General features: G+C 36.7%; 1 protein-coding gene across 29 annotated transcripts in view; it reads left to right on the top strand.

The window, feature by feature from the left end:
• LOC133526787 (sodium channel protein para) overlaps nt 1-24,071 on the top strand; it is a 108,160-nt gene that overhangs the window by 59,892 nt on the left and 24,197 nt on the right. For 15 of the 29 annotated variants that reach the window (XM_061863538.1, XM_061863539.1, XM_061863540.1 and 12 more), the window contains exons 4-15: nt 1,735-1,835; nt 6,198-6,377; nt 6,611-6,643; nt 8,681-8,836; nt 10,439-10,644; nt 11,407-11,535; nt 11,832-11,923; nt 16,119-16,331; nt 17,166-17,226; nt 17,807-17,951; nt 21,542-21,706; nt 22,465-22,767. In XM_061863538.1, the coding sequence (XP_061719522.1) occupies nt 6,231-6,377; nt 6,611-6,643; nt 8,681-8,836; nt 10,439-10,644; nt 11,407-11,535; nt 11,832-11,923; nt 16,119-16,331; nt 17,166-17,226; nt 17,807-17,951; nt 21,542-21,706; nt 22,465-22,767 (1,650 nt within the window). In that variant the 5' untranslated portion in view covers nt 1,735-1,835; nt 6,198-6,230. The remainder of the gene's footprint in view (nt 1-1,734; nt 1,836-6,197; nt 6,378-6,610; nt 6,644-8,680; nt 8,837-10,438; nt 10,645-11,406; nt 11,536-11,831; nt 11,924-16,118; nt 16,332-17,165; nt 17,227-17,806; nt 17,952-21,541; nt 21,707-22,464; nt 22,768-24,071) is intronic. The other 14 variants (XM_061863553.1, XM_061863559.1, XM_061863565.1 and 11 more) reach the window with 3 other exon arrangements.

Below are 24,071 nucleotides of genomic sequence, written 5' to 3' on the forward strand. Positions count from 1 at the left end.
CTTAGAGTTTCAACGCCAAATGGTACAAAATTATGGTACGTCATAATTTCGGCGCTTTCCGCCGCTCCGCGGGGCTTTTACATAAGTCCGTTGGAGGTGGGACGGTGCCAGTGTGTCTACGCAGGTTGCATCCGTCATTAATATCCGTCCCAAGCTCCAAGGAACTATACCGATGCGCCGATCGTACACCGATTTGATTTTTATATGGTATGGATATGGTGAATCTCTATCGCATCTATAATCGTAATATGTGAGCGAGAATATATCTTAATTTCATACCAATATATTTAAAAAATCTGAATGCATTTCGCCATTTTCTTTAATATTTCCGTTACGTATATTTTAAAATCACGTTATTTAGATCGAAACACACTAAAATACAACGATCAACACAATATTCGATGCACGGAATTAGGCGGCTGGTCATATTCGATCTAAATACAAACCTCATTCTAAAATAAGGACGCTAAGCACGACGAATTGTGTACATACCCGCCTGTTCCTGTCTCTATCGTACGCGCATGCTGATCCGCTCACACAGTGGTATTAACCACCGGCATCATCAGCGGGACAGCAATATAATTATGTGCGCCGATAGAGATGGGATTAAGGTACAAGCCATTGATACCTACCCCAAAATTATACTAGCTTAAAACTATTAAATTAATATTTAAAAAAAAACGCCTGCTTTATTTTTATGCCAGAAATGCCTTACATAATTTTGGAAAAGAGATAATACTCTTCAAACTGCTGAATCTATTTCTATGAAACATAGCTAAGAATCATCACAAGAAAACTCGCTTTCACGTAAAACAAACCGCATCAAAATCAGCCCGTCCGTTGGAGATCTCCGATGCCACAGACAGACAGACATTAGAGTCAACCATATAACACCCCTCTTTTTGCGTCGGGGTTAAAAACAAGAGCTCCAGAGGTTACTTAACGTTCACTAATGGGGACGTCTTAGATTGTTTCTCATTCATAATTGTCACGTCTAGTTACGTATTTTAACTGATACCATTTTGTAAGAACGCCGTAGGGGTCGATGGGGAAACTATTTAAAGAGCACCATGTTAATGAATATGGTTGCTTTTTAAATACGCCGTCATGTTTAGCTTTTCCTGCACATCATACAAATCGTTTAATAAATAAAAATTACCAATCACGTGCCGCCGCGCTCCCATAGATAATACTAAAGGGGCGCGGGGCGGGACTAAATAGTCGCACGTTTATGTCTTTTGTACTACATTTTTGTCTACTGAGACACTTACCAATTTTCATTAATTATCTAGGTTTTACAGTAATAAAAGTATCATTCTAGATGACTCTTAAAAAAAAGTAATTTTTACAATCGTGATATAATCAAGCTTTTCAATCTCGTACCTTACTTAGGCAACTCAGCAAGCTTCGTTGCCTAAACACGGTACTCAACTATTATCTACTATAGTACGATTGTATAAAATACTATATTACTGTGCTAATAATAGAAACAGAAGGATAGAGCCCGATTCAGATATATAACAACTCGCTACGGTTTTGAACAGTTCTTGATGCGAGTTTGGAGATTGTCTTGGTGATGGGGCGCATCTCACGCACGACTTTCACATGCACCAATCAGCGTGAGCGATCTTCAAGGTCGAAATAAGATCAAAACCGTATCAAATCGTTAAATTAGGATCGGGCTCATATAGTAACCTGCGTATTGAAATTGGTAACCGAAAACATTTCGTACAGAAGGGCGGAGCCCCCGTAGGTGGACGGCGGGAGATCGCGGCCGCAGGGCGTGCGGCCGCGCGCGGCCCCCGCACCATCGCCCGCCCATTCACTGTTAGCAGGTAAACAGCTTATCGATACCTTGCTTTCTTTATTTTACACGGACCTTAGGTACATATATTTGCAAGGATGATAGTTATAAACAGTTACAAGTTGGTTGAATACAATGTTTCAAGTACATTCCGCTACGTAATGGCATGCAAAATTATTTACATTCGTAATTTTATTCTAAGCTTAATTCTAGGTGCAGTTACTTAAATATGATTTCATTATCGGTGTGCGTCAATTATATTTTATTTTAAATTTAAAAAATGACAAAAAGATAAGTACAAAATATAAATTAAGCATGCAATGTCATCACAGTAAAAAAAAACAGCAAAAGTAAATTTAAGTATATTAAGGCTAAGATGATAGAATTTTAATAAAATATAAAATGTTGGTCGAAATAGGGCAACGACTAGTAATAGGATCAAATATTCAGTAATCATTTTAGATATATGTAGTATATTATTTATTATAGATATATGAAGTTGATAATTTATTTACTTGTGTGTTTGTTATAATTTATTTATTTGTGTATGTTAAATTAAATACGTTATTCATATAGTTTACTTGTAACGTGATAGGTATTAACTAAAACTAAATTTGTGCTAAAAGATTCGTGCAGCGAGATTTATTCGGGAACCACGAAAAAACGGGTGTAATTCGGTCGGGGTTTCTTTTTTCCTACTTAGTTGAGGCATTAACTACATTTAGATTGAACGCACTTAGTTTATAATATATATATAACGTTTTAAATAAAAACAAGCCGAAAGTTATTTATAGCAATATTATTTTTAAAATCTTGATAAAGTATTCTAAATTTCTTCATCGTTATTGTTACCAAATAATATTTTTTAAATATTAAACTAACTATTAGGTGAATTTATATAAATATATACCCCGGCACTAATTTAACGTTTGTTACCTATTGTCTTCTATAGATATAGGTCAGAAAATATTGTTATTTGAAAAATAAGAATATTGAAAGCCTTGTTTGTGTTTACACACCCTCTTTCACTTCACTACGCAAGTGGACACCTACGCTACAGCACGAGGCTACATTTCGCCGTCATGTAGTAAACCTCCCTGTGCTCCTTACAACAATATAAAAAATATATGTATATATCTATAATTAGTAATACTTGATCCCCTTTCCTAAATGCCGATCCAAAATCCAAATATATCTAAGCTTATATATTATATATATTTGGATTTTGATGCACCCAATTCAACCAAGAAGCCGTATTCAGATTTTAATATATGTATAATTCCAATATAATATAAATCTGAACCAATCCGCCTCATAACATAACGCAATACGAGCACGCACTCAAATCGGTTTGATATCGGTAGCTATCGTATTTGTAAAATCTGAGTGCGCCTAAATATTACGATTGAACAAGTTGCCTTCTTAAGAGCTGTTTCAGCATGCTCACACATGAATTATCATGGGTGAGCCAAACGAAATTTTTTACGTAATGAAGTCGTGTTAATAATTATCATTATAGATTTAATATTATTTTTTTCGAAACTTTTTTGCTGTTGGGAGTTTATTGTTGTATAGTTGTGTATAGAATATTAAATCAAGCAACGATACTCATTTAAGAAAACGTATTATTCATGGATAATCGGCGTACAACTGAAACGACGTCCATAAGAGGGTTAAACGGGAAATAAAGAAGGGGTGGCGATAAAGGTTAGCGTAGTTTTTGCCCTTTAAGGTAGGTATATAATTATATGTTCATTACTGGACTGCGATTTAAAAATCATATCTGGATCTGGATCTTGTTCTGGTGTTAAAACGATTACTAAAACATTTTAGTTCAATGCGTTCGTTTTCTTTTGATTATAATAGTAGATTACATACCTAGAGCTGCAAATTTTGTAATGTCTTTTGTGACTTTCTTATTTACTGGCCGAGGAGTGCATTTTTCTGTCTGATGGAGCCGGAAACCGTTTCTCAATTACCTTAATAATTACTAGGTGCAGCAATCATCAGGGATAGGTGTATTAAAACCAACAATGATATTTTGAAACATAATATTTGTTTTCTAATAGGTTTTTATCCAGTCCACGATAAAACGGAGACTGCGTTATATTCGTAGTCAAAGTACTAGTTTTCGATGCGGTTTTCGTTGTTTTTGCCTAATTCATAATTTTCATAAACGATGATTCTTTAACAGGTGTCATGCATTAAGTCCCTCTTTTTCACCCGAAACAATAGTAGTACATTTCATGAATGTTATCCTTTTAGCTACATTACATCATCAGTTTTTAGGGTTCCGTACCCAAAGGGTCAAACGGGACCTTATTACTGAGACTCCGCTGTCCGTCTATCACCAGGTTGTATCTCATGAACCGTGATAGCTAGCCAGCCAGTGAAATTTCTACAGATTATGTATTTCTGTTGCCACTATAACAACAAATACTAAAAATAGAATAAAATAAATATTTCTTTCCAATCTCGAGGTTCTCATCTCATCCAATCACCGAAGTTAAGCAACGTCGGGCGGGGTCAGTACTTGGGTGACCGTTTTTATAGATAATGGTACGGAACCCTTCCTGTGCGAGTCCGACTCGCACTTGGCCGGTTTTTTTTATCAATTCTAGTAGTAGGTTATTATTTTATTAAACATAAATAATACTAATTTTGGACAGGTATATTATAAGTTTTAGTACAACAGGAGTTTAGTTGGCTTGGCGGCATGTGTTTGTGTCGGGCTCGGGTGACCTTATTCCAGGCTAATAAATGGGGTAACTTCACCGCGCCCCAATATGAAATATTGCTGTGTTGTTCGCGATCGATAACCTATTATAAAACTATCTATCATTCATAATAAAATTGTTTATAATTTATAATTGAAGTCTAACGATGATATAAATGATGATAAAAAAAAACCGAGACACATTTTTACTCATAGGTCATAGCTAAACGGCCGATTCTGCTTAACCGGTTTGATACGGTTTTCATCTCATTTTGATACGACCTTAAGTAGAATGGTGTCATCGGGCATCTCAAACACGCCAATATGTTCAAGCGAAATGTCTCATCAGACGACTTCTGGGGACCTAGCCAAGATGTCAATCGTTTGCGCCGTAGCGAACGAAACTCTTATGTCTCTCTGTTGCAATAATATGGAAGAGTGAAAGAGAGACATTACTGTTTCGTTCACTTTAGTCCAAATGATTGGCACCTTGGCTAGGCGCACTGGGTGCATTTTGTTAGTACTAATCAGCGACATCACTAACGCGGATTGGTATACAATTATAAAGCAGAATCGAATTCTTATATATGTAACTCATTATGAGGTATTAGCAAATCATAACACACCGAGAAACTTTTTGTTCTCTTAACTGCTGCCCGCGTAGTCTACATTCCTTCCATTATAGAGAGAGAGATTTACTACGCTACGCTACGGAACGTTAACGATTGGCTGTTGGCTACGCGGACTGAAGTAATCAGTAGGTATATTAGGTATGCAACAGAATTACGTCCGCATAATATTAAGTAAGGCAAAATATATAAAAAGAGGATAAAAAAAACCAATAAAATATTCTGTTATAAATATATATATATGTTTTTTTAGAAAGATAAAAGCTCTTTGAAATTATTTATTACATGTACATTTTATAATGTCCGTTAATTGCCTGTATGATGAAGGTCATTTTCTGTATTAATACACCGGAAAAAGCCATATTTTCCTCAAGGAAAATTGAAGAAGCTGACAGAAAATAAGGGATGGAAATATTATAGTACCATTTCGAAGATTAATTGCTTTTACAGCTCGGCTTGTGTTTAAGGGCACATCGCAGCTTTACGGGCTAATTATAATATTTTGTGCGTTACTAAGCTACATAGATAGTAGATAGGTAAAAAAAACTTGGAAATGAAGGCCACGCATAACACGAGAAATGTTGACCTATATTCCTGCGTTACGCAACTGTTCCAAGGACCCAACTCCCTTGTATAATAGCCGATACTAAAGTTGGGAATAATATCAGGACTTGTTATAATCAAGTGCCGCAGTTCCCTATTTGATTTCGCTCCGGTTCTCCGAGTGAACTGCGAGTTGAGCCCGACTCTTTCCTTAATGTCTTTGCTTCAGTACGTACACGCTGTACTTAAATAGGTTACATTTTGTAATAATTGAATTGCAGTGAAATCACTAGTGTTAAAATTAGGAGACTAGTTTAATTGGTAACAATATTTTGACTTCAATCACAATATCGAAGAAGTTAACTTTAAGAATTTATCCATTCGATGTCCACCGATTACACACTTTTATACCTTCTTGGAGTTTATAAGGATTTTATATTCAAAAAATATTTAAATCATTCATTGACTTCATTAATTCTCATGGCGTTTTTTTTTTCTAATGCAGTAGGGAGTTCACTCGGGGGGAGTTCGATAGACAATGTCCGTGGACTTGGACTCGATCAGCGAGGAAGAACGAAGCTTGTTCCGACCCTTCTCACGAGAGTCACTGGCCGCTATCGAAGCCCGCATAGCAGAGGAGCATGCCAAGCAAAAGGAACTCGAGAAAAAACGAGCGGAAGGCGAGGTAGGTATCAATGTTCATCTCACTCTAGTGTACCATTTTGATCACGAGTGTGCAAACAATCATTCCAATCGACGTTAGGTTTATCAAACATAACACTTAAATGGGAGATCGATAGTACCTATTTACCCTTTGCTGACTTAGGTACTATGCTACGGAAGTAGCTCGAAGTGATTCTTTCTGGATCCGTCAGCAATGCAGCGAACCGTTCTGACATTTTTTTTAAATCATTCCAGAACGATTTGGGGCGGACGAAAAAGAAAAAAGAAGTAAGATTTGCCTGCTTGCCCCTTTTACCTTTTTACAGCTCGTTTTAGAGACATGATTTTTACAAGTTATCGCATCAACTTCAAAATTCATTGCAGAAGCAAACAATGCTAGTTCCATCTGAGATTGGCGGCATGTTACTATGGTTATTACGCGATAACTTGTGTCCATTCTGTTTTAACTGCATTTACTCGTAAAGTATTTTCTTGAACACATCGCTTCTGGGCCAGTCGGAAAAATAATCCAAGAGCATAGCTGTTGCCAATGTAGCTCTGGCCCTCGGTTAAAAGCTATTCTACTGTAGTTAATATAAGCTTGTCATATTTAGTTGCATTGTTACAGTGTAAATGCATTTCAACAGCAAGCGTCTTCACAATCCCATAGACAAAGTTAGAAATCTGAAAAAAAATGAAGATAAGATAAATTTGCTTCCAAAACTATCCTTTTGAGAAATTCTGTCCTGAAAATGTCTAAACTAGATGCTAGAGAAGCCTTTAGTTAACGCTAGTCCATTGTTATTATTAATTATGTTAGAACTAGACCCCTGTGTGTAACTAACTCAGTCAATTATTCGGCATCGGCAAAAAGTTTCATATAGTGGATAGGTGCGAAAAAAAGAAGACGTAGCAACATTCAGAGCGCTAGCAAAACACACGAGCACGAATTCACCTAGACAAGCATTGCACTGGACTCATCTCGCCACATCATCATTGACTGCTGTCATTTCGGCCTAGCATGGTGACGTCACCTAGCTAGCGATTAGTGCATTCCAATTTAACTTAGAAACGATTTATTTGTGAAACTTTGAAATACGAACGAGTTTAGTTGGTAATGGTTATTGTAAAGTCTGGCTTCCTGAGCATCCTGCTATTTCGGAACCGAGTTCGAATCGCCAACATGCAGTTGTAATCTTTTTGCAACGGCATAAGTAAATGAATGTTAACGTTCGGATAGGTGACTTAATAGAGGGGTATTAGGACCACATGGTACGCTTTTAGATCAGCCGGACACGCATCATGGCCACACGACAGCAGCACTATACAGAATATTAAACTTGCTTCCAATGCTCTCATGACACTGTAACAACACTAGTTGACTCCAACAGTATTGTTACACTTGCCTTATGAATTTGCTCATGTTTGTGGTTTTCTTTTAAATACTTAAACTTAAGGTTGTAAGCTAGCTTGTATAAAATTACAAACCATTTTCTGATGCGTTTAATGGAACGAGTGTAAGTAATTTTTTTAGAAATGTAAAAAATGAGTATGAAACGTGAAGTATAATAAAGTATAATACGGGGAATATGACCAAGTACCTATCATATGATGTTTTATAAAGTAGCTTTTACTGGACGGATAAGGATACACATAACGATTTTTTACAAAATATTACTAAATATAAATATATCCGTAGCGTATATTTCTTGAGTAAATACATATAGTTAAAGTAATTAATGTACAGTAAAGTAAACTTACCTATCACAACAAGAACAATACTAGAATTTTATTTGGCAATTTCTTCGAACATTTAAAATAAACATGTTACAACCTTCTCCTCCTCTCGTACTTTGGTCGACACCACATACATTGCCGCCATATCTGATGTCTCTGTACTAACATTGCGTCTCTATGATAACTCCAAATGCGTGTACGAGTATGTCCTTTGTTTTACTTAAAGTTGCCATGATTTCCTAATGAGACTATGTAGCTTCCTACTATCTACAATAAAGTAGTTTCGTTGTAAGTTTTAATAGAAAATCGTGGAAACTCTGTAGCAAACACAGCACGGCCCATACGTATGGCAAGTATACTATTGCCGCTGCGCTAAAACTAAGCTTTAACTGGGGACCTCACCAAGTGCCAATAATCATCATACCGAAACTCAAATAATGTGTGGAATAATTACGTGATTTTTCGTCGCGTCTATCATCCCGATTTTTACTTTTCGTTTGACGATTAACAGTTGTCATCTTGGCTACGGTTCCTGGTGTTTCATTATCTAAGTAAGTTCGGTAGGTAACAGTGTGTTGTGCGGTGTAGGTACGGTACGATGACGAGGACGAGGACGAGGGCCCGCAGCCGGACGCGACGCTGGAGCAGGGCCTGCCGCTGCCAGTGCGCATGCAGGGCTCCTTCCCGCTCGAGCTCGCCTCCACGCCCCTCGAGGACATTGACCCTTTCTATCACAATCAAACAGTGAGTACACCATTACTACAACTATTTTTAAAATGATGGCCTTATTTTTCATTAAACATATTATGCGCAGAACAGTAGGGCTAAGATGGTCGGTTTTTTATCATCTGTCATTATACTTGTAACGTTCTAACAAGTATGTAAGCGCGAAAGTGACGGGCACAGTGACAAGTGATAAAAATGGAACCATGCTGCCACAGCTGGTCGTAATCTTCGACAATATTCGGATTAAACCGGTTCAAAAATCTATCCGTGGCAAAAAATCGATAAAAACGTAAGTGCTTTTACTTGGTCTCGTACGGTTCAACGTCGATAAATGCGGTATCATCCTTAAAGACATGATTACAAGTGGTTTTCACATGAATATCTATATCTTGTTTTATAAAAATTACTGTAGATATATTTAATCCAATATTTTAAGACTCGTGTCAAGCGTCAATCCCTTGATAATTTCAGGTTAGATACCTACTTGTTTCCGTGTTGTTCTGTTTGTATCGGTTGCTAAAATATTTGTTCCATAAGCTTTATGATATTACAAGGATTATGCACTAGACTAGTTATAACAGGAGAATTTCATTCCGCTGCTACGTTTGTGCTGCAGCGTCCGGTCATCGCCCTGAGGCGAGTGGCTCTCAATAATAAAATACTTTGCTCAACAAAATCACTAAGAAGAGCATATAAAATACGAGTAAGATATCGTTACAGCATACTTATACATTACAGTTGGGACCTAATGACGCTTGACGACCAGTTTGGCCTAGTGGGTAGTGACCCTGCCTACGAAGCTGATGGTCCCGGGTTCAAATCCTGGTAAGGGCATATATTCGTGTGATGAGCATGGATATTTGTTCCTGAGTCATGGGTGTTTTCTATGTATTTAAGTATTTATAAATACTGTGGGACTTGTCAATTTGTGTAATAATGTCCTATAATATGTCCTATAATATAATGTAGCGATATGCTACAAAGTTTACTGCTGATACGGAATCGATCGGTGTACATTCAATTTCTAGGACCAAAGTTTGATCGTTGCACTGCAGGTGGTGCAAATTGCAATTAAGTATATAACTACACCAGGCACCAGGTTGTAGGAGTAAGGTAACTACTAAGTACTTTACATTTATAAACACTGCTAAGTTAACTATGACTACTGTTTTATATTATCCGATATTGCTATGAGTAAAAAAGCAAACGCTCCATGTAGCGGTGTGCGCGGTTTAGTGATCTTTGCCTCAGAATAATCGTGGGAGCTACCTACCATAATTTTTAGGGATGGAGACAACAGTTAAAAATACTACAGGACTACAGTAGCTTGGTTTGATTCAAGGGAAAATCTTGCTAAGCGGCGTAAACATTAATTTTTACACCAGAAATGTGAATGTTGACAGCTGGCAAATAAAATCCATAACAGTTTCTAAACAAGAAATTAAAGTGACAATTGGATCCCATAATAACATTGATTATGGTAACAATCATATTTATAGACAGTTTATTTACCTATCGATAACAGACCTGTAGTTAGCTGAAATAACTCAGATCCAGTTGTAGAAATATTAAAGTCAGCTCCGCAAATATTATTTAATGCGTGTAATTCCTTTGTTTCAGACCTTCGTAGTCATAAGCAAGGGTAAAGATATCTTCAGGTTTTCTGCCACCAATGCCTTATGGATACTGGATCCATTCAACCCTATAAGAAGAGTGGCGATATACATTCTAGTGCACCCTTTGTTCTCCTTGTTTATTATTACTACTATCTTAGTCAACTGCATTCTTATGATAATGCCTACAACGCCTACCGTCGAAAGTACTGAGTGAGTATACCTTCTCTCCTATCATATTTTTTCTATCCAACTAGTTTACCTATACCGACCATCCAGGGTTATATGTTTTTGACAGTCTTTGATACATAATCGGACTATATTCATATTATTAGGTTTACATTAGAGACTATAATTAGTAGTTTGCACGCTAGTTTCAAAATTAATAGATTTATAATCAGCTAGTAACCGAATTAATTTATTAGATTATCGGAAGTAACATGTATTAGATATTGTACTTATACGGTATTGGTAAATATAAATTATATATGTTACGAGACCTTACTTGATATGATTCAGTTACATTTATAAATAGTTTTAGATGTTTACACAATGGGCTCGTTCTCAAATTACGTTACATAGCAAAAACAGACCTTATGATTAATATTTTCCCTTATTATAACACAATTACATACAACGACTAAGTAACTTTTTCTGGTTGGATTCATGAAAAATACCATTTTTAAGCATTTTTTCTACTAATGTTTTGCTCCCTACGAGTAATATTATGTATATTTTTTACCATCATACAACTGTACATGTACATACTTGACATATCCTTCGTTTACACTTACCTATATAGATACTAACTAATCATATTTATCGTATTTAGAAAACTGTTTTGTGACTCACTCCCTTCATTTCGACAAGTTCAAATACAGAACTTCCATTAGTGTCGCCTAAGCTTAATGATATTCTGAATTACAATATCTGTTCTTTTGAGCGACATTCCACAGTGGAGGTGAATTTTTACAGAGTTATCTTTACCGGAATCTACACGTTTGAATCGGCGGTGAAAGTAATGGCCAGGGGTTTCATTCTGCAGCCATTCACATACCTTAGAGATGCATGGAATTGGCTTGACTTCGTAGTTATAGCTTTAGCGTGAGTAGTAGACAATTTATTCAATTACGTAGCATACGGTTACTTAAAACAGTTTGAAAGTAGATTTTTCTCATTCCTTTGAAGTCTTGTTAAATTATAGTTCTTTAGATGACTGTTTACCTACTTTTTGTAATTGTTATCGAAAGACATTGAATAGCTCTTATCTAGCAAGATATTAACGTTTCTAGTTTTTGTACAGGATTAAAGTCTAGTTTACGTGAAGTAAGAATAGATGAAATTTAGAGTGGTAGTAGTGTTAATAATGTAGATGTTGTTGTTGCGGGTATTGTTTGCAGTTATGTGACGATGGGGATAGATCTCGGCAACCTGGCCGCTCTCAGAACGTTCAGGGTACTGCGAGCGTTGAAGACTGTGGCCATCGTGCCGGGTAATTCCATTTATAACTACCTAGCTACTATTAGCGTAACTAGTCTGGCTAAAATGGGATCGTTGATGTTTCAAGACCAATAAGGAACACTATTATGTTTTATCCTCCTCCTCAAGTCCCAGAATCATTTGGAGCCTTGTGTTATTCCATTATTTCATTTAAAATGAGCTATGAATTTAAATTACATTCAAATAAATTTACTTCATACATTATTATTATAAAATGTTTCGGATAAAATTTGGCGAAAACTGTAGCACTTCAATCTATATAATAGACGTTGTTATCATTGTTCCAATGATAGCTGCTACCAAAACCAAGAAAATCGCGAATAAGGTAAAGATAAAGATAGTTTATTTTTCAAGTAGGCATATTATATTACTAGCTGTTGCCCGCGACTTCATACGCGTGGATTTGTATGTTGGTGGTTATATACATGAGCATCGAACATTATGCAGCAAAAGGTAGCAGTAGGGACGGTTAATCACTTGTTAATAATTATACAACGCATGAGATTTGTCTGACACAACCTACGAAGTTTCAAGACCCTAAGTAAAAAAATTGGTCTCGATATAATCCCTCTCACTCCCCTAAGAATATTTTCAAGTCCATTATTCCATCAATCGAATACAAACTTTAAACCCTTTTTTCACCAATTTTCGGGATTAATACAAACTTTCAATAAACGCCATTTTAACTCCCCTGGGGACTTAATTTCTGAAAACGCTGAAATCACTTTTCTTGTTTCCTATTATTGTGTCTTTTTACGATATTTCAAGATCACTATTTAAAAAAAAAAAAATGTTCCCGATGCAAACTTACAACCCTTTTTTCACTAACTTAGGGAATGAATTTTCAAAAAAGGTGATGTGTATCAGTTTTTGTCTATTTGAATATAGAGGTAATGCCCGTTTACCAAGTTTCAAGTTCCTAGCTTAAAAGAAAACTTGTACCATATATAAACTTCTATCCCCTTTTTAACCCCTTTTTAGGGGTTGAAGTATCAAGAACGTTAAAATAACTTTTTTTAATCTTACATTATGTTTTTCTATGAAGTTTTAAAGCATATGTAATGGATTCGAACTTTCAACCCCTATTTAACCCTTTTAGGAGAAGATATTTTTAAAACGCTGAAATATATATATATGGGTCTGACAACACTACAAAAAAGGCGTGAACATGGCGACTTGATCGAGACGTTCAAAATAATTCACGGATACTACGACTGTCCAGAACTAAGCGACCTCTTCACTTGAAATCCAAACACGCGCACAAGAGGACATTATCTTAAACTAGTAACAACAAAGCATAAAACAAATATCAGCAAAAACTTTATTGCAAACCGAATAGTAAATGCCTGGAACAAATTACCCTCTGACAAACTATCTAAATAGTGAAATCGTGCTAAGTGAACTCTGATTTAGACGTACCAGCATCAGCTGCCTGTCTAAAACTAAATAATAATAATAATAAATTGCCTTCATTGGCCGTCCAGAGAGGAGTCGTTAGAGGTAAATGCTCCAGGGGTGGAAGTGAAAATTTGCATAAGACGCGAGTTGGCACAGTGGCTGATATCAGCCACTGGGTAGAAAGCGGCATACACCTCTTGACACCCCTGAGCCGCTCACACCGGTGTTGCTCCTGGTCGTCTTCGACACGGCAGTTTCAGGGGCCCATCTAGTGGGCGGCGAGTCACCGCCTGCCTCGACAACTAGTGAAAACATTGTAATGGCAGGTGTCCGGACGTCTTTGAAATAACCCAGTCTCATTGTCCACCCAAACTTCAATCCATAGACCGTTTTACGGTTCACTTTTTCTACAATAGTCCCAATGCATGCTGCGACCGGTTCATGGGTAACTATTGTTGCGCCTGTGAACGGGTTCCAGCAGCCGTTCTACATGACATTAAATCTCTCCAAGGGGCCTCTAGGTGTAGGTTCTATATCCCCACGCAAGCCTATCAAAGGCCCGTGAAATCCAAGGAGATATAATAATAATATTTTTTTGTTTTTTTCTAATAATATGCCAATATACAAAGTTTCAAGTTCCGCACTCAAAAAAAATTTTGACCTCCATGCAAACTTTTAACCCCTTTTTCACTACCTTGGGGGATGAATTTTCAAAAACGGTTAAAATCGTTTTCTTCTATTTTAATGAAGTACCAATTTACGAAGTTTCAAGTTCCTAGCTTAAGTTAAATTTTAAACCTCATACAAATTGTCAACCCCTTTTTAACCCATTTTGGGGATGAATTTTTAAAAACGCTGAAATGACTTTTCTTGCATTCTAATAATATGCCGTGATACAACGTTTCAAGTCCCGCACTCACAAAAATGTTTGATCTCCATACAAACTTTCAATCCCTTTTTCACCACCTTGAAGGATGAATAAAAAAAAAAAACGCGGAAATTCGTTTACTTAATCAAATATCTGTTTACAAAGTTTCAAGTTCCTAGGTTAAACTAAATTTTGAACCCCAAACAAACTCTATTTAACCCTTTTAGGGGATGAATTTTTAAAACGCTGAATTAACTTTTCTTTAATTTTAACAATATGTCTTTATGCAAAGTTTCAAGTCCCGCACTCAAAATTTTTTTGATCTCCATACAAACTTTCAACCGCTTTTTCACCGCATTGAGGGTTAAATTTCTCGAAATCGCTACTTAGCTCTTGTACACTTTATAGTTCGGCTCTGCGTTGATTAGTAAATCAGTCAGGAAACGTGAAATTTATATATGTATATAGATAATGCGCTTATGGACGTCAAATAATATAACTTTAATGTACATAAAAGAGCACGTTACATAAAGAACACAGTACACAAGAGTTTGTACAAACAGCAGTATGGGGTAATCAAACTTTCGACCCCTAAACTAAGTAAGCACCTGTGCCCTAGGGGCTAGAGTTCATCCAAATTCGATGTCGTAACAATATTTTTGGTTATGCTGTTGCACTAAGATAATATACATATCATTAAACTTATTTCTATAAATAGTTATTTAGGAATACACTAATTATGTTAGGTAGTTGCCTTTGCCAATGATATTCTAACGAGAAGGTTTTCAGTCTTATTGTATGTTAAATTTTTTAGCCAGTTCTCTAGTTTAATTTTGACTTCCCGCCCTGTTACGCTATAAATTGCGATTAAATTATTGATTTTATTATAAAGACGTGCGCCTTGAGCTTCAATCTGTCGACGGCCAAACGCTGTACGGCAAGACACCGTTTTACAGACGGCGTGTCCCTGTCGTTTTTGGACATTAATATTATTAAATGGCACTGGCTGGATGGTCTGATGTATACGAGTTTCCAGTTTATTACCTTTCATCATCATGTATGACTTCCAAAACACTTTCGCCCAAAAGGATTTTTTATGAATACATACCTATTTACCTACAAAGGTCCCTACTGTCTTATTGTGTAAGGTTATTTATACACTTGAATATGCAAATTCAATTCCATGTCGTCGTCATTTAAGAAGTTCCAATACAAATATACTTATATTTTGGTGTATTTCCATTTCTCCTGCCGAGCACAGATGGGAATAGAAGCATTTATTTTTGCTAATATATTACCTAAGTAAGATGCACCTCATACCTACGGTTAATTATCTTAAACAAACGAATATAATTCAGTTAGTTTTGGATCACAGTTGAACGGTTTTATGGTATCGCTAATCTAATTCCTATATATCTACCTAAATACAAGTAATGCAGGTTGCGGCATGTAGGAAAAAGCATATATACGCTCGACGTGGGTTTTAATGCTCGCATTACTGCTAAAACAAGGGCACGTACTTGTCTTTAGTTCACACAATCTCACTTTAGCCATTCTTTTTTTAGTAAAATACTTTATACTAGTAAATAGCCTAAATGTTTAGAAGTAGCTTTAATCTTCACGCGTCGAACCATGATCCTTATGACAGTTCCCCCAAGTCGCTTTTAGATAGACTTAATTTAAAAAATAATTGAAGATATATGTTATTATTACCGTATTTTAATTACTTGAATGATTACATTTCTAAATAAATTATTGTGTTATATTTCTAAAAAAAGTCTACAAACATTTTACATGACACTTGCTCCATATTTAAATAAACTGTCATATTTATCATCATTAAACGCGCGAAGTATTATAGTTTTAGATGATTATAATGAATACTAGTTTAAACATTACTATACATGGAAGTATCCGGCAGGTTTGAAGACCATCGTGGGCGCCGTGATAGAATCGGTGAAGAACCTTCGGGACGTGATCATCCTGACGATGTTCTCGCTGTCGGTGTTCGCACTGATGGGGCTGCAGATTTACATGGGGGTGCTGACGCAGAAGTGCGTCAAGGTGTTTCCGGAGGACGGCTCGTGGGGCAATCTCACCGATGAGAACTGGGAGAGGTTTTGTCAGAACGAAAGTAAGAAACATTTTGTATAGAAAAAAAGTTTTCTTAACCTCTTGCCGCCCAGACACCAAAATTTGGCAAGACAAACGCAATTTCGATTTTTAAAAACAGATATTAAAATTAGAATGGAAAGGGAAACCTTTTTATAGGCCTTTGGACGGCTTAGGGTATAATATACATTCGTTGCTTTTATGCTGCCAACATTAAGTCCAAAGAAAAAATAATATCGACACGAATAAAGTGCCAAAAATATGTATACACAACCGTATTGCTCATACATTAAGGTAGTGTATACATATTTTTGACACATTGTCTGAACCTTGACTGTAGATACCCACTTACTACTGTTGCGTAATATTGATTAATAGTTATTTACGATACAAGTGCGAAAAATAGGAAATTCGTAACGAGTGGCGATAAATTAAAACACGACCGAAGGGAATCGCACATGTATCGTACAACGTTTTTCAGTACATATGACCCTTTAAATTTTCGACATAGTTACATAATGTGCTAATTTACGCACTAGTGCGGAAAAGTAGTACTGTAAAATTTGTTACGAATGCTCTTTATGCACTTGATTTAAGTAGTTTCTGCCATTGAATTAGTTAATTAACGTATAACGTAATTAAGTATAGAACTACGAGTACACATTAACTTAGGTACCTATAAATGTTAGTCAAAACCAAATATTTTTAAATCCACTAGTCAGTTTTTTGGTCGATAAGGGCGATTACTAACTGCGCCATGCCAGTAGCGCCATGTTAACAACCGACAAAAAGTTTCCTTTTGATGGTAAACTGCCTTATACGACTGTTCTTAAATATTATTTCAATTTGTTTACAGCAAATTGGTATGCAGGCGAGAACGGGGATTATCCGCTGTGCGGGAATTCTTCGGGAGCTGGGTAAATTAGTCTTGATTTTTACCTAATGTAAAACGAATAAATGGTTATTTACTGGCCATGGAATAGGCAAAAAAGAGAGTTTCCCTTGGTTTTTACTTTAAAATTGAAACTATTTTGCAAGAGATATATTTCATAAAAAACTATAAGGGTTCCTAGTTGACTACGGAACCCTAAAAAAGGAGACATTAATACTCTGATGTTAAATAATGTAGAGTTCTACGGCATATACTCGTACATAATTAATTCTCAACACCTACATCAATTACAAAAACATAACTAAAGTAAAGACGCTAAACATTAAGAATTTCATACTTTGACCCACGATTACCTATCTCTATCGCATGCGCAATATGCGCGCACTTATATTTCTGTCCCGCTCGCACATTGGCATCGAGCACCGCATCATCGGCGAGACAGCAATATATAAATCGTGTCATTCACGATAACGCGTGCCTTGACTCGTATGTTCATGTTATTAAAGGTTAGATTTGACAAATCTGCGCGTCATCGCGGATGACACGAACTATAATGCGCGTGCTATATATATAATGTTGTTTCTAAACGTGATATTTTGTACCAGTCAATGCGAGCCGGGCTACATCTGCCTGCAAGGCTACGGGCCGAACCCCAACTACGGCTACACCAGCTTCGACACCTTCGGCTGGGCCTTCCTCTCCGCCTTCCGCCTCATGACGCAGGACTATTGGGAGAACCTCTACCAACTGGTGAGTAATGCCTGCAACTCTACTAACCTTTATTATTTCAATTACGGCTATGAATTTGAAATCACCTTAACATGATGTTTGGTTTAATTAATTTTATTGCAACATCACGTCAAAAAACACATTTACTTCGTAAAAAAATGGATGAAATTATCTCACAGTACAATACATGTACGGACAAGTACGAGCGAAATGCACGATAACTAAATGACATCATTTAGATATCATTCTGATGTCAGTTTTACTCTCGAACTGGCATGCCAGTGTACAAGCGTCCTACGAGTGCTACGCCGTAGTCCGTAGTTTTTAGGGTTCCGTAGCCAAATGGCAAAAAACGGAACCCTTATAGATTCGTCATGTCCGTCTGTCTGTCCGTTTATGTCACAGCCACTTGTTTCCGAAACTATAAGAACTATACTGTTCAAACTTAGTAAGTAGATGTATCCCTTGTTGAGGGATCTGCTCGAAAGCCTGGGACGGCTGCGGACCAGGCACAGACACTCAAGCCGCAAGTATGCATTCTTAACGAACGAATACGAGTTTGCGGCGCTTGCAATGGAAACATTGGGTCCTTGGTCGACCGACACCAAAAAAGTTGTTAAGGAAGTGTCGGTTCGACTGGTAGGCGTCTCGGGCGACCCTAGGGCAGGCTCGTTCTTTGCCCAGAGGCTAGGCTTGGCTATTCAGAGGGGGAATGTCGCTAGCATTTTGGGGAGTTTTCCGGAGGCGGGTGATTTTGGGGAGGTTTTTTTACTGTAAATTGTATATCTGTATTATGAAATAAAGATTGTGGAGTAAATGTATATTATGAACCGCATTAAGATTTTTACACAAAAATAGAAAAAAAAAATTTTTTTTGGGGTTCCCCATACTTAGAACTGAAACTCAATTTTTTTTATCAAACCCATACGTGTGGGGTATCTGGATAGGTCTTCAAAAATGATATTGAGGTTTTTAATATCATTTTTTTCTAAACTGAATAGTTTGCGCGAGAGACACTTCCAAAGTGGTAAAATGTGTGCCCCCCCCCCCCCCCCCCCGTAACTTTTAAAATAAGAAAATGATAAAACTAAAAAAAATATATGTTGCAAACTTCCACCGAAAATTGGTTTGAACGAGATCTATTAAGTAGTTTTTTTATACGTCATAAAATTAAATAACATTTTTTTTCATCAAACCCATACGTGTGGGATATCTATGGATAGGTCTTCAAAAATGATATTGAGGTTTTTAACACAATTTTTTTCTAAACTCGAGTTTAGAAAAAAATTAAAGAGTTTGCGCGAGAGTCACTTTCAAATTGGTAAAATGTGTCCCCCCCCCCTCCCGTAACATCTAAAGAAGATCATAAGAGAATGATAAAACTAAAAAATATATATTACAGTACATATGGGGCTACTTTATAGCACTAGTGCGAGAAGTAGCATATTACGTTACTGTGTCGAACATTTAAAGGGCCATATGTACTGTAAAACGTTGTACGATACATGTGCGAATAGGTAATTCGCAACTCGTGTCGATTTAAAACACTCCCTTCGGTCGTGTTTTAATTTATCGCCACTCGTTTCGAATTTCCTATTTTTCGCACTTATATCGTAATGTACTATTATGTACATTACCGGACTAAAAAATTTTTTTTTTAGTTTTACAGAAAATTGGTTTGAACGAGATCTAGTAAGTAGTTTTTTTTTTAATACGTCATAATGATACGGAACCCTTCATGGGCGAGTCCGACTCGCACTTGGCCGCTTTTTTGTAAGTTGTTGTTGTAGCGAAAACGTTAGCCGCATTAGAACTAAAAATCTCATCTTAACGTGCATGTGCACCTCGTGTCGGTCATCGTATCACATTCGAATTTTGTTCAATTCGAACGTACACTGACATCAGAATTATATTTGAATCATGTTATTTAGTTAACGTGCGTCTCGCCCGCGCTCATACATGTACGAACAAGAAATAAGAACGAGTACGAATAAGAAATGTTACTATTTCATATCCAGCTGAATAACTAATTTTAATTTGGAATTAGTTGCGTCAGAACACGGTAATAGTAGTTTATGTGACTGCTACATAATGAAAGGCATTAAAACACAAGTGTGGGTTTAAGAAAAGTACGAAGTGAGTTTCTTAAAAGGACCACACGAGTGATATGCGATCGTTATAAAAACTCCCTACTCCTCAATAAACTTTGACCCCAAAAATTCGATATATGTTGATTAGCCCCTTAGTCCCTTGGATATGACGTCGGGCAGCAATGGCAATCAAAATCAGTTCTAAATTATTAGTAAATATATAACTGATATTTGTTTACATTTATTTATTTTCATATATTTCATTGTATTCTTTATTATTCTTTATTGTATTGCAGTCATGCTCATTATACATTAGGTACTCGTATTAGAATTTGAAGATGGTAGGTACATGACACCCTGTAAGGGCACTCAATATGTCTTAAGTCTAGGTATTTAATACTTATGGCAACGAAATCTATATTTATAACGTTATATTTTATCGACGTTTATGCAATATAAGATATAAAATGTGAAGTTCGTTTATAAAATTAATAAAATAATGATGGTAAATATTAAATGTCAAGGTTATTTTATTAATAGATTAAAATAATAAGCAACATGGTTAATATTAATTAACTATAGCGTGATTTTAGATATTGCAAGAATGTCGATGAATATACTTACAATAATATTATAATAAAATTTAATTAATATAAAATTTAATTAATGGCAAGTACATAGCATTATTTCAGTGTTTGGTCATTTAGAAATTCGTCTATTGTATAGTATGCTTTCTCTAAAAGGAGCTTTTTAAGAGTATTTTTAAATTTTTTGTCATACGGTTCTCGTTTTATACTGTCGGGGAGTTTATTTGTAATTTGAATACATTGGTAATAAGGCCCCTTTCTGCACATAGCCAACTTGGTATTTGGTACGGCTAGCTGATTTTTAGACCTACTATTAGTTATGCATACTTCTCCTTTGGTTTTAAACAATTCCGAATGGTTTCTTACAAAAAGTACAGAATAGGGAATGTATATATATATATATATATATATATATATATATATACATGGTAACGTAAGTAACCTATGTTTTACGAAATGCGGACGACAGCGGTTTGGTATTCGTGTGTTTGTCAGAATACGGACGCATTTCTTTTGCATTATAAACAAATCATTGGCGTCAGTACTAGAGCACCACAAAACCACACCATAGCGGAGCCACGCATACGCATATGCAAAATATGCTGTTAGAGCAGTTTCAGTTGTGTTTCTTTTTAGAATATTTAGCGCATAGACAAACCGTGATAGTTTAGTTTTTACATTTTGAATCTGGCTTTTCCAGTTAACACTAGTATCTACTGTTATCCCTAAGAGTTTGAACTCACTAACTTCTTCAATAGACTGACCATTTATTCCCAGATTAATATCCAAGGGTTGTTTCTCAATTGGTTTAAATTGGATGATTTTTGTTTATTGTATTAATATTTTATACAAAAAAAATGTCTTAGAACAACAAAGTGGCACTTTGATCCCTCCTAGCAGCAGATGTGAAAAATAAATTTACATATACTTCCAGGTGCTAAGGTCAGCGGGGTCGTGGCACGTGCTTTTCTTCGTGGTGATCATCTTCCTGGGCTCGTTCTATCTCGTCAACTTGATCTTGGCCATCGTCGCCATGTCCTACGACGAGCTGCAGAAAAAGGCCGAGGAGGAGGAGCAGGCCGAGGAGGAGGCGCTCAGGGTGAGTTAGGGCATAGGTTTTAGGGTTATTTTATTGTTATCTATTAATATGGTGTGTAGATAGAGTTCCCTATTCTGTACAAGATAAGCGCAATTTCACCGTATGTCCTATACAAAATCATCTACTCCGTTACGAAAACGTATGGAATTTTCGTAACTCAATCGGAATTTACGATATATTTTTTTGTCCCAAATATAATGTTTATTCCAACCAGAATGAGGAGCTCTATATTTTTACTGTATTTTCACCGATTATAATTATGTTTGTTGTCCTATACATATAGGAAATGATAAATAAATTTTGGTTGTATTGTATACTTTCATGACCTTGACTCTAGTTTAATCTCTACAATCGTCATTATAATCGTACTATTTATAACTAACCATTAATTTCTAACAATCAAAAGCATCAAACATTAAGATACCTATGTATCACACATCAGGCTCAATATCATCGATGTCCGTATCGATATCTCGGGTATGCGGATGACGATGAGCCGAAGAAGGGAGTCATGAGTACGCCGAGTATAGTAGTCACCTATGTGGACGACGACACAGATCACGACCAGCTAGACGGCCATCTGAACACTGAGGTCTTTGAGTCGCTATCAGCCTTTTTGACTAATTGTACAATTTTGATGTTGTGACCCGTAAATTTATTAACGTTTTATCGATGCACTTTCCATGAAGCCTTGTAATATAAGTCGATGTTTTTAATTTTCCGTGTTTTCGGTGTGATATCGTAATTATATATAATAGGAAGCGGAAGAGAAGGCAAAGGCGCGGGCGGAGAAGGCGGAGGCTCGGGAGGCGCACGCGCGCGACATGGCGGAGGCGGCCGAGGCGGCCGCGTACGCGCAGGCGCACCCCGCCAAGTCGCCCTCCGACTTCTCCTGTCAGTCCTACGAGCTGTTCGTGAACCAGGAGCGCGGCGCGCAGGACGACAACACGCGCGAGCGTATGTCGCTGCGAAGCGACCCCTTCCAGGACTCGGTGAGCACTCAGCCCGCGCACAAGCCCGACTCGCACCACGACGCACGCCGCCACAGGAAGGTCAGCATGGTAAGTACGCGACCGCTGAACGCTAACGCGTGCCTCTCACTACACAGCAAGGACTCTTTAACGCAACATCTAATGATCTCTTTCAGTTACAGTTACCGTCATAGTCCAACCGCTGATTTACATCTTTATATCAACCGTGCTGTATAATGAAGGGCATGTATTTACCACCTTTGCAAATTAGTCTTAACACATTTGGATTAAGTTACGTTAATTACTTACATGTCTGCTTGCAGGAAAATTTTTCAAAATGTTAACTTCAAATATTTTTTGTAAAACTTAGGACCAGTTTGAAAAGGTGGAAAAAACTGATTTCTTTAATTCCAGATAAAATTAGTTGTCGAGCATCCATGTCGCTTCAATATTGCATTCTAAAGTGGACTATACATATAAGTATAGTACTCCAGTACCACAAGGTATTAAAGCGATGTGATACACTAATGACTAATTGCGCGTGGAAACTTGAAATCAGTTTTAAGGGTAAAGCCGGTGTTACATCGACCGCGCGATTCAAGTCCCGCGTCACCGATGGTCGACTTTACCAGTGCCCGGCAACTTTAACATGGCCTCCCCTGCCTCCCACGGCAGCTTGCATTGTTCACTACACTAGTGAATGTCGACACACCACACGCTGGAGGCCATTTACAGTTGTCGGAAACTCCCAATGCTCGCTGTCAATGATTCATTAGTACTGACCAAAATATACCAAGTTCCTTATTGAGCTTAACAAGCAGAACTTCTAACAACAGAACTATCGAGTCATTGACAGGCGACAATTTTCTTTCCCAACTTGAGCTGAAGCATCACACTACATAAGCTTAAATCTAAATATAAGGCACAATTATTTCTTCTAAATCTTATCACAAAATCAATATTTAATCTGACTCTAGCACATACTTTAAGCTCAAGTTGAGAAGTTTTTGTCTGTTACCTATCTGTGTCTATTGCTGAGCTTAACAATACTTTCACTGTCTATTTCTTTGTTACGATTTCCAGTGCCCTGCAAATATACAGATCCCTCTGATTAGTGGTAATTAGTAACCCTCTCAGACTATTCGACTAAAATAATAAATGTACTTATCATGTCTGTCAAACAATATTAGTGGAACTAATGAAAACCGTCAATAATGATAATTCATTCTACTTATATTACATCGTAGTGCATTAACATGTAGTATTGAAACTAGATTTTTATTATGTAGGTACTTATTTACTGAAAATGAGTACATACTTAACTGATTTTCTGTAAAGACATTGATCTCACGAATAAACAAATAGAGATGCATAAGTATTTAGATTTCCCTCGC

This window comes from Cydia pomonella, chromosome 17, assembly GCF_033807575.1.
Source record: "Cydia pomonella isolate Wapato2018A chromosome 17, ilCydPomo1, whole genome shotgun sequence".
NCBI lineage: Eukaryota > Metazoa > Arthropoda > Insecta > Lepidoptera > Tortricidae > Cydia > Cydia pomonella.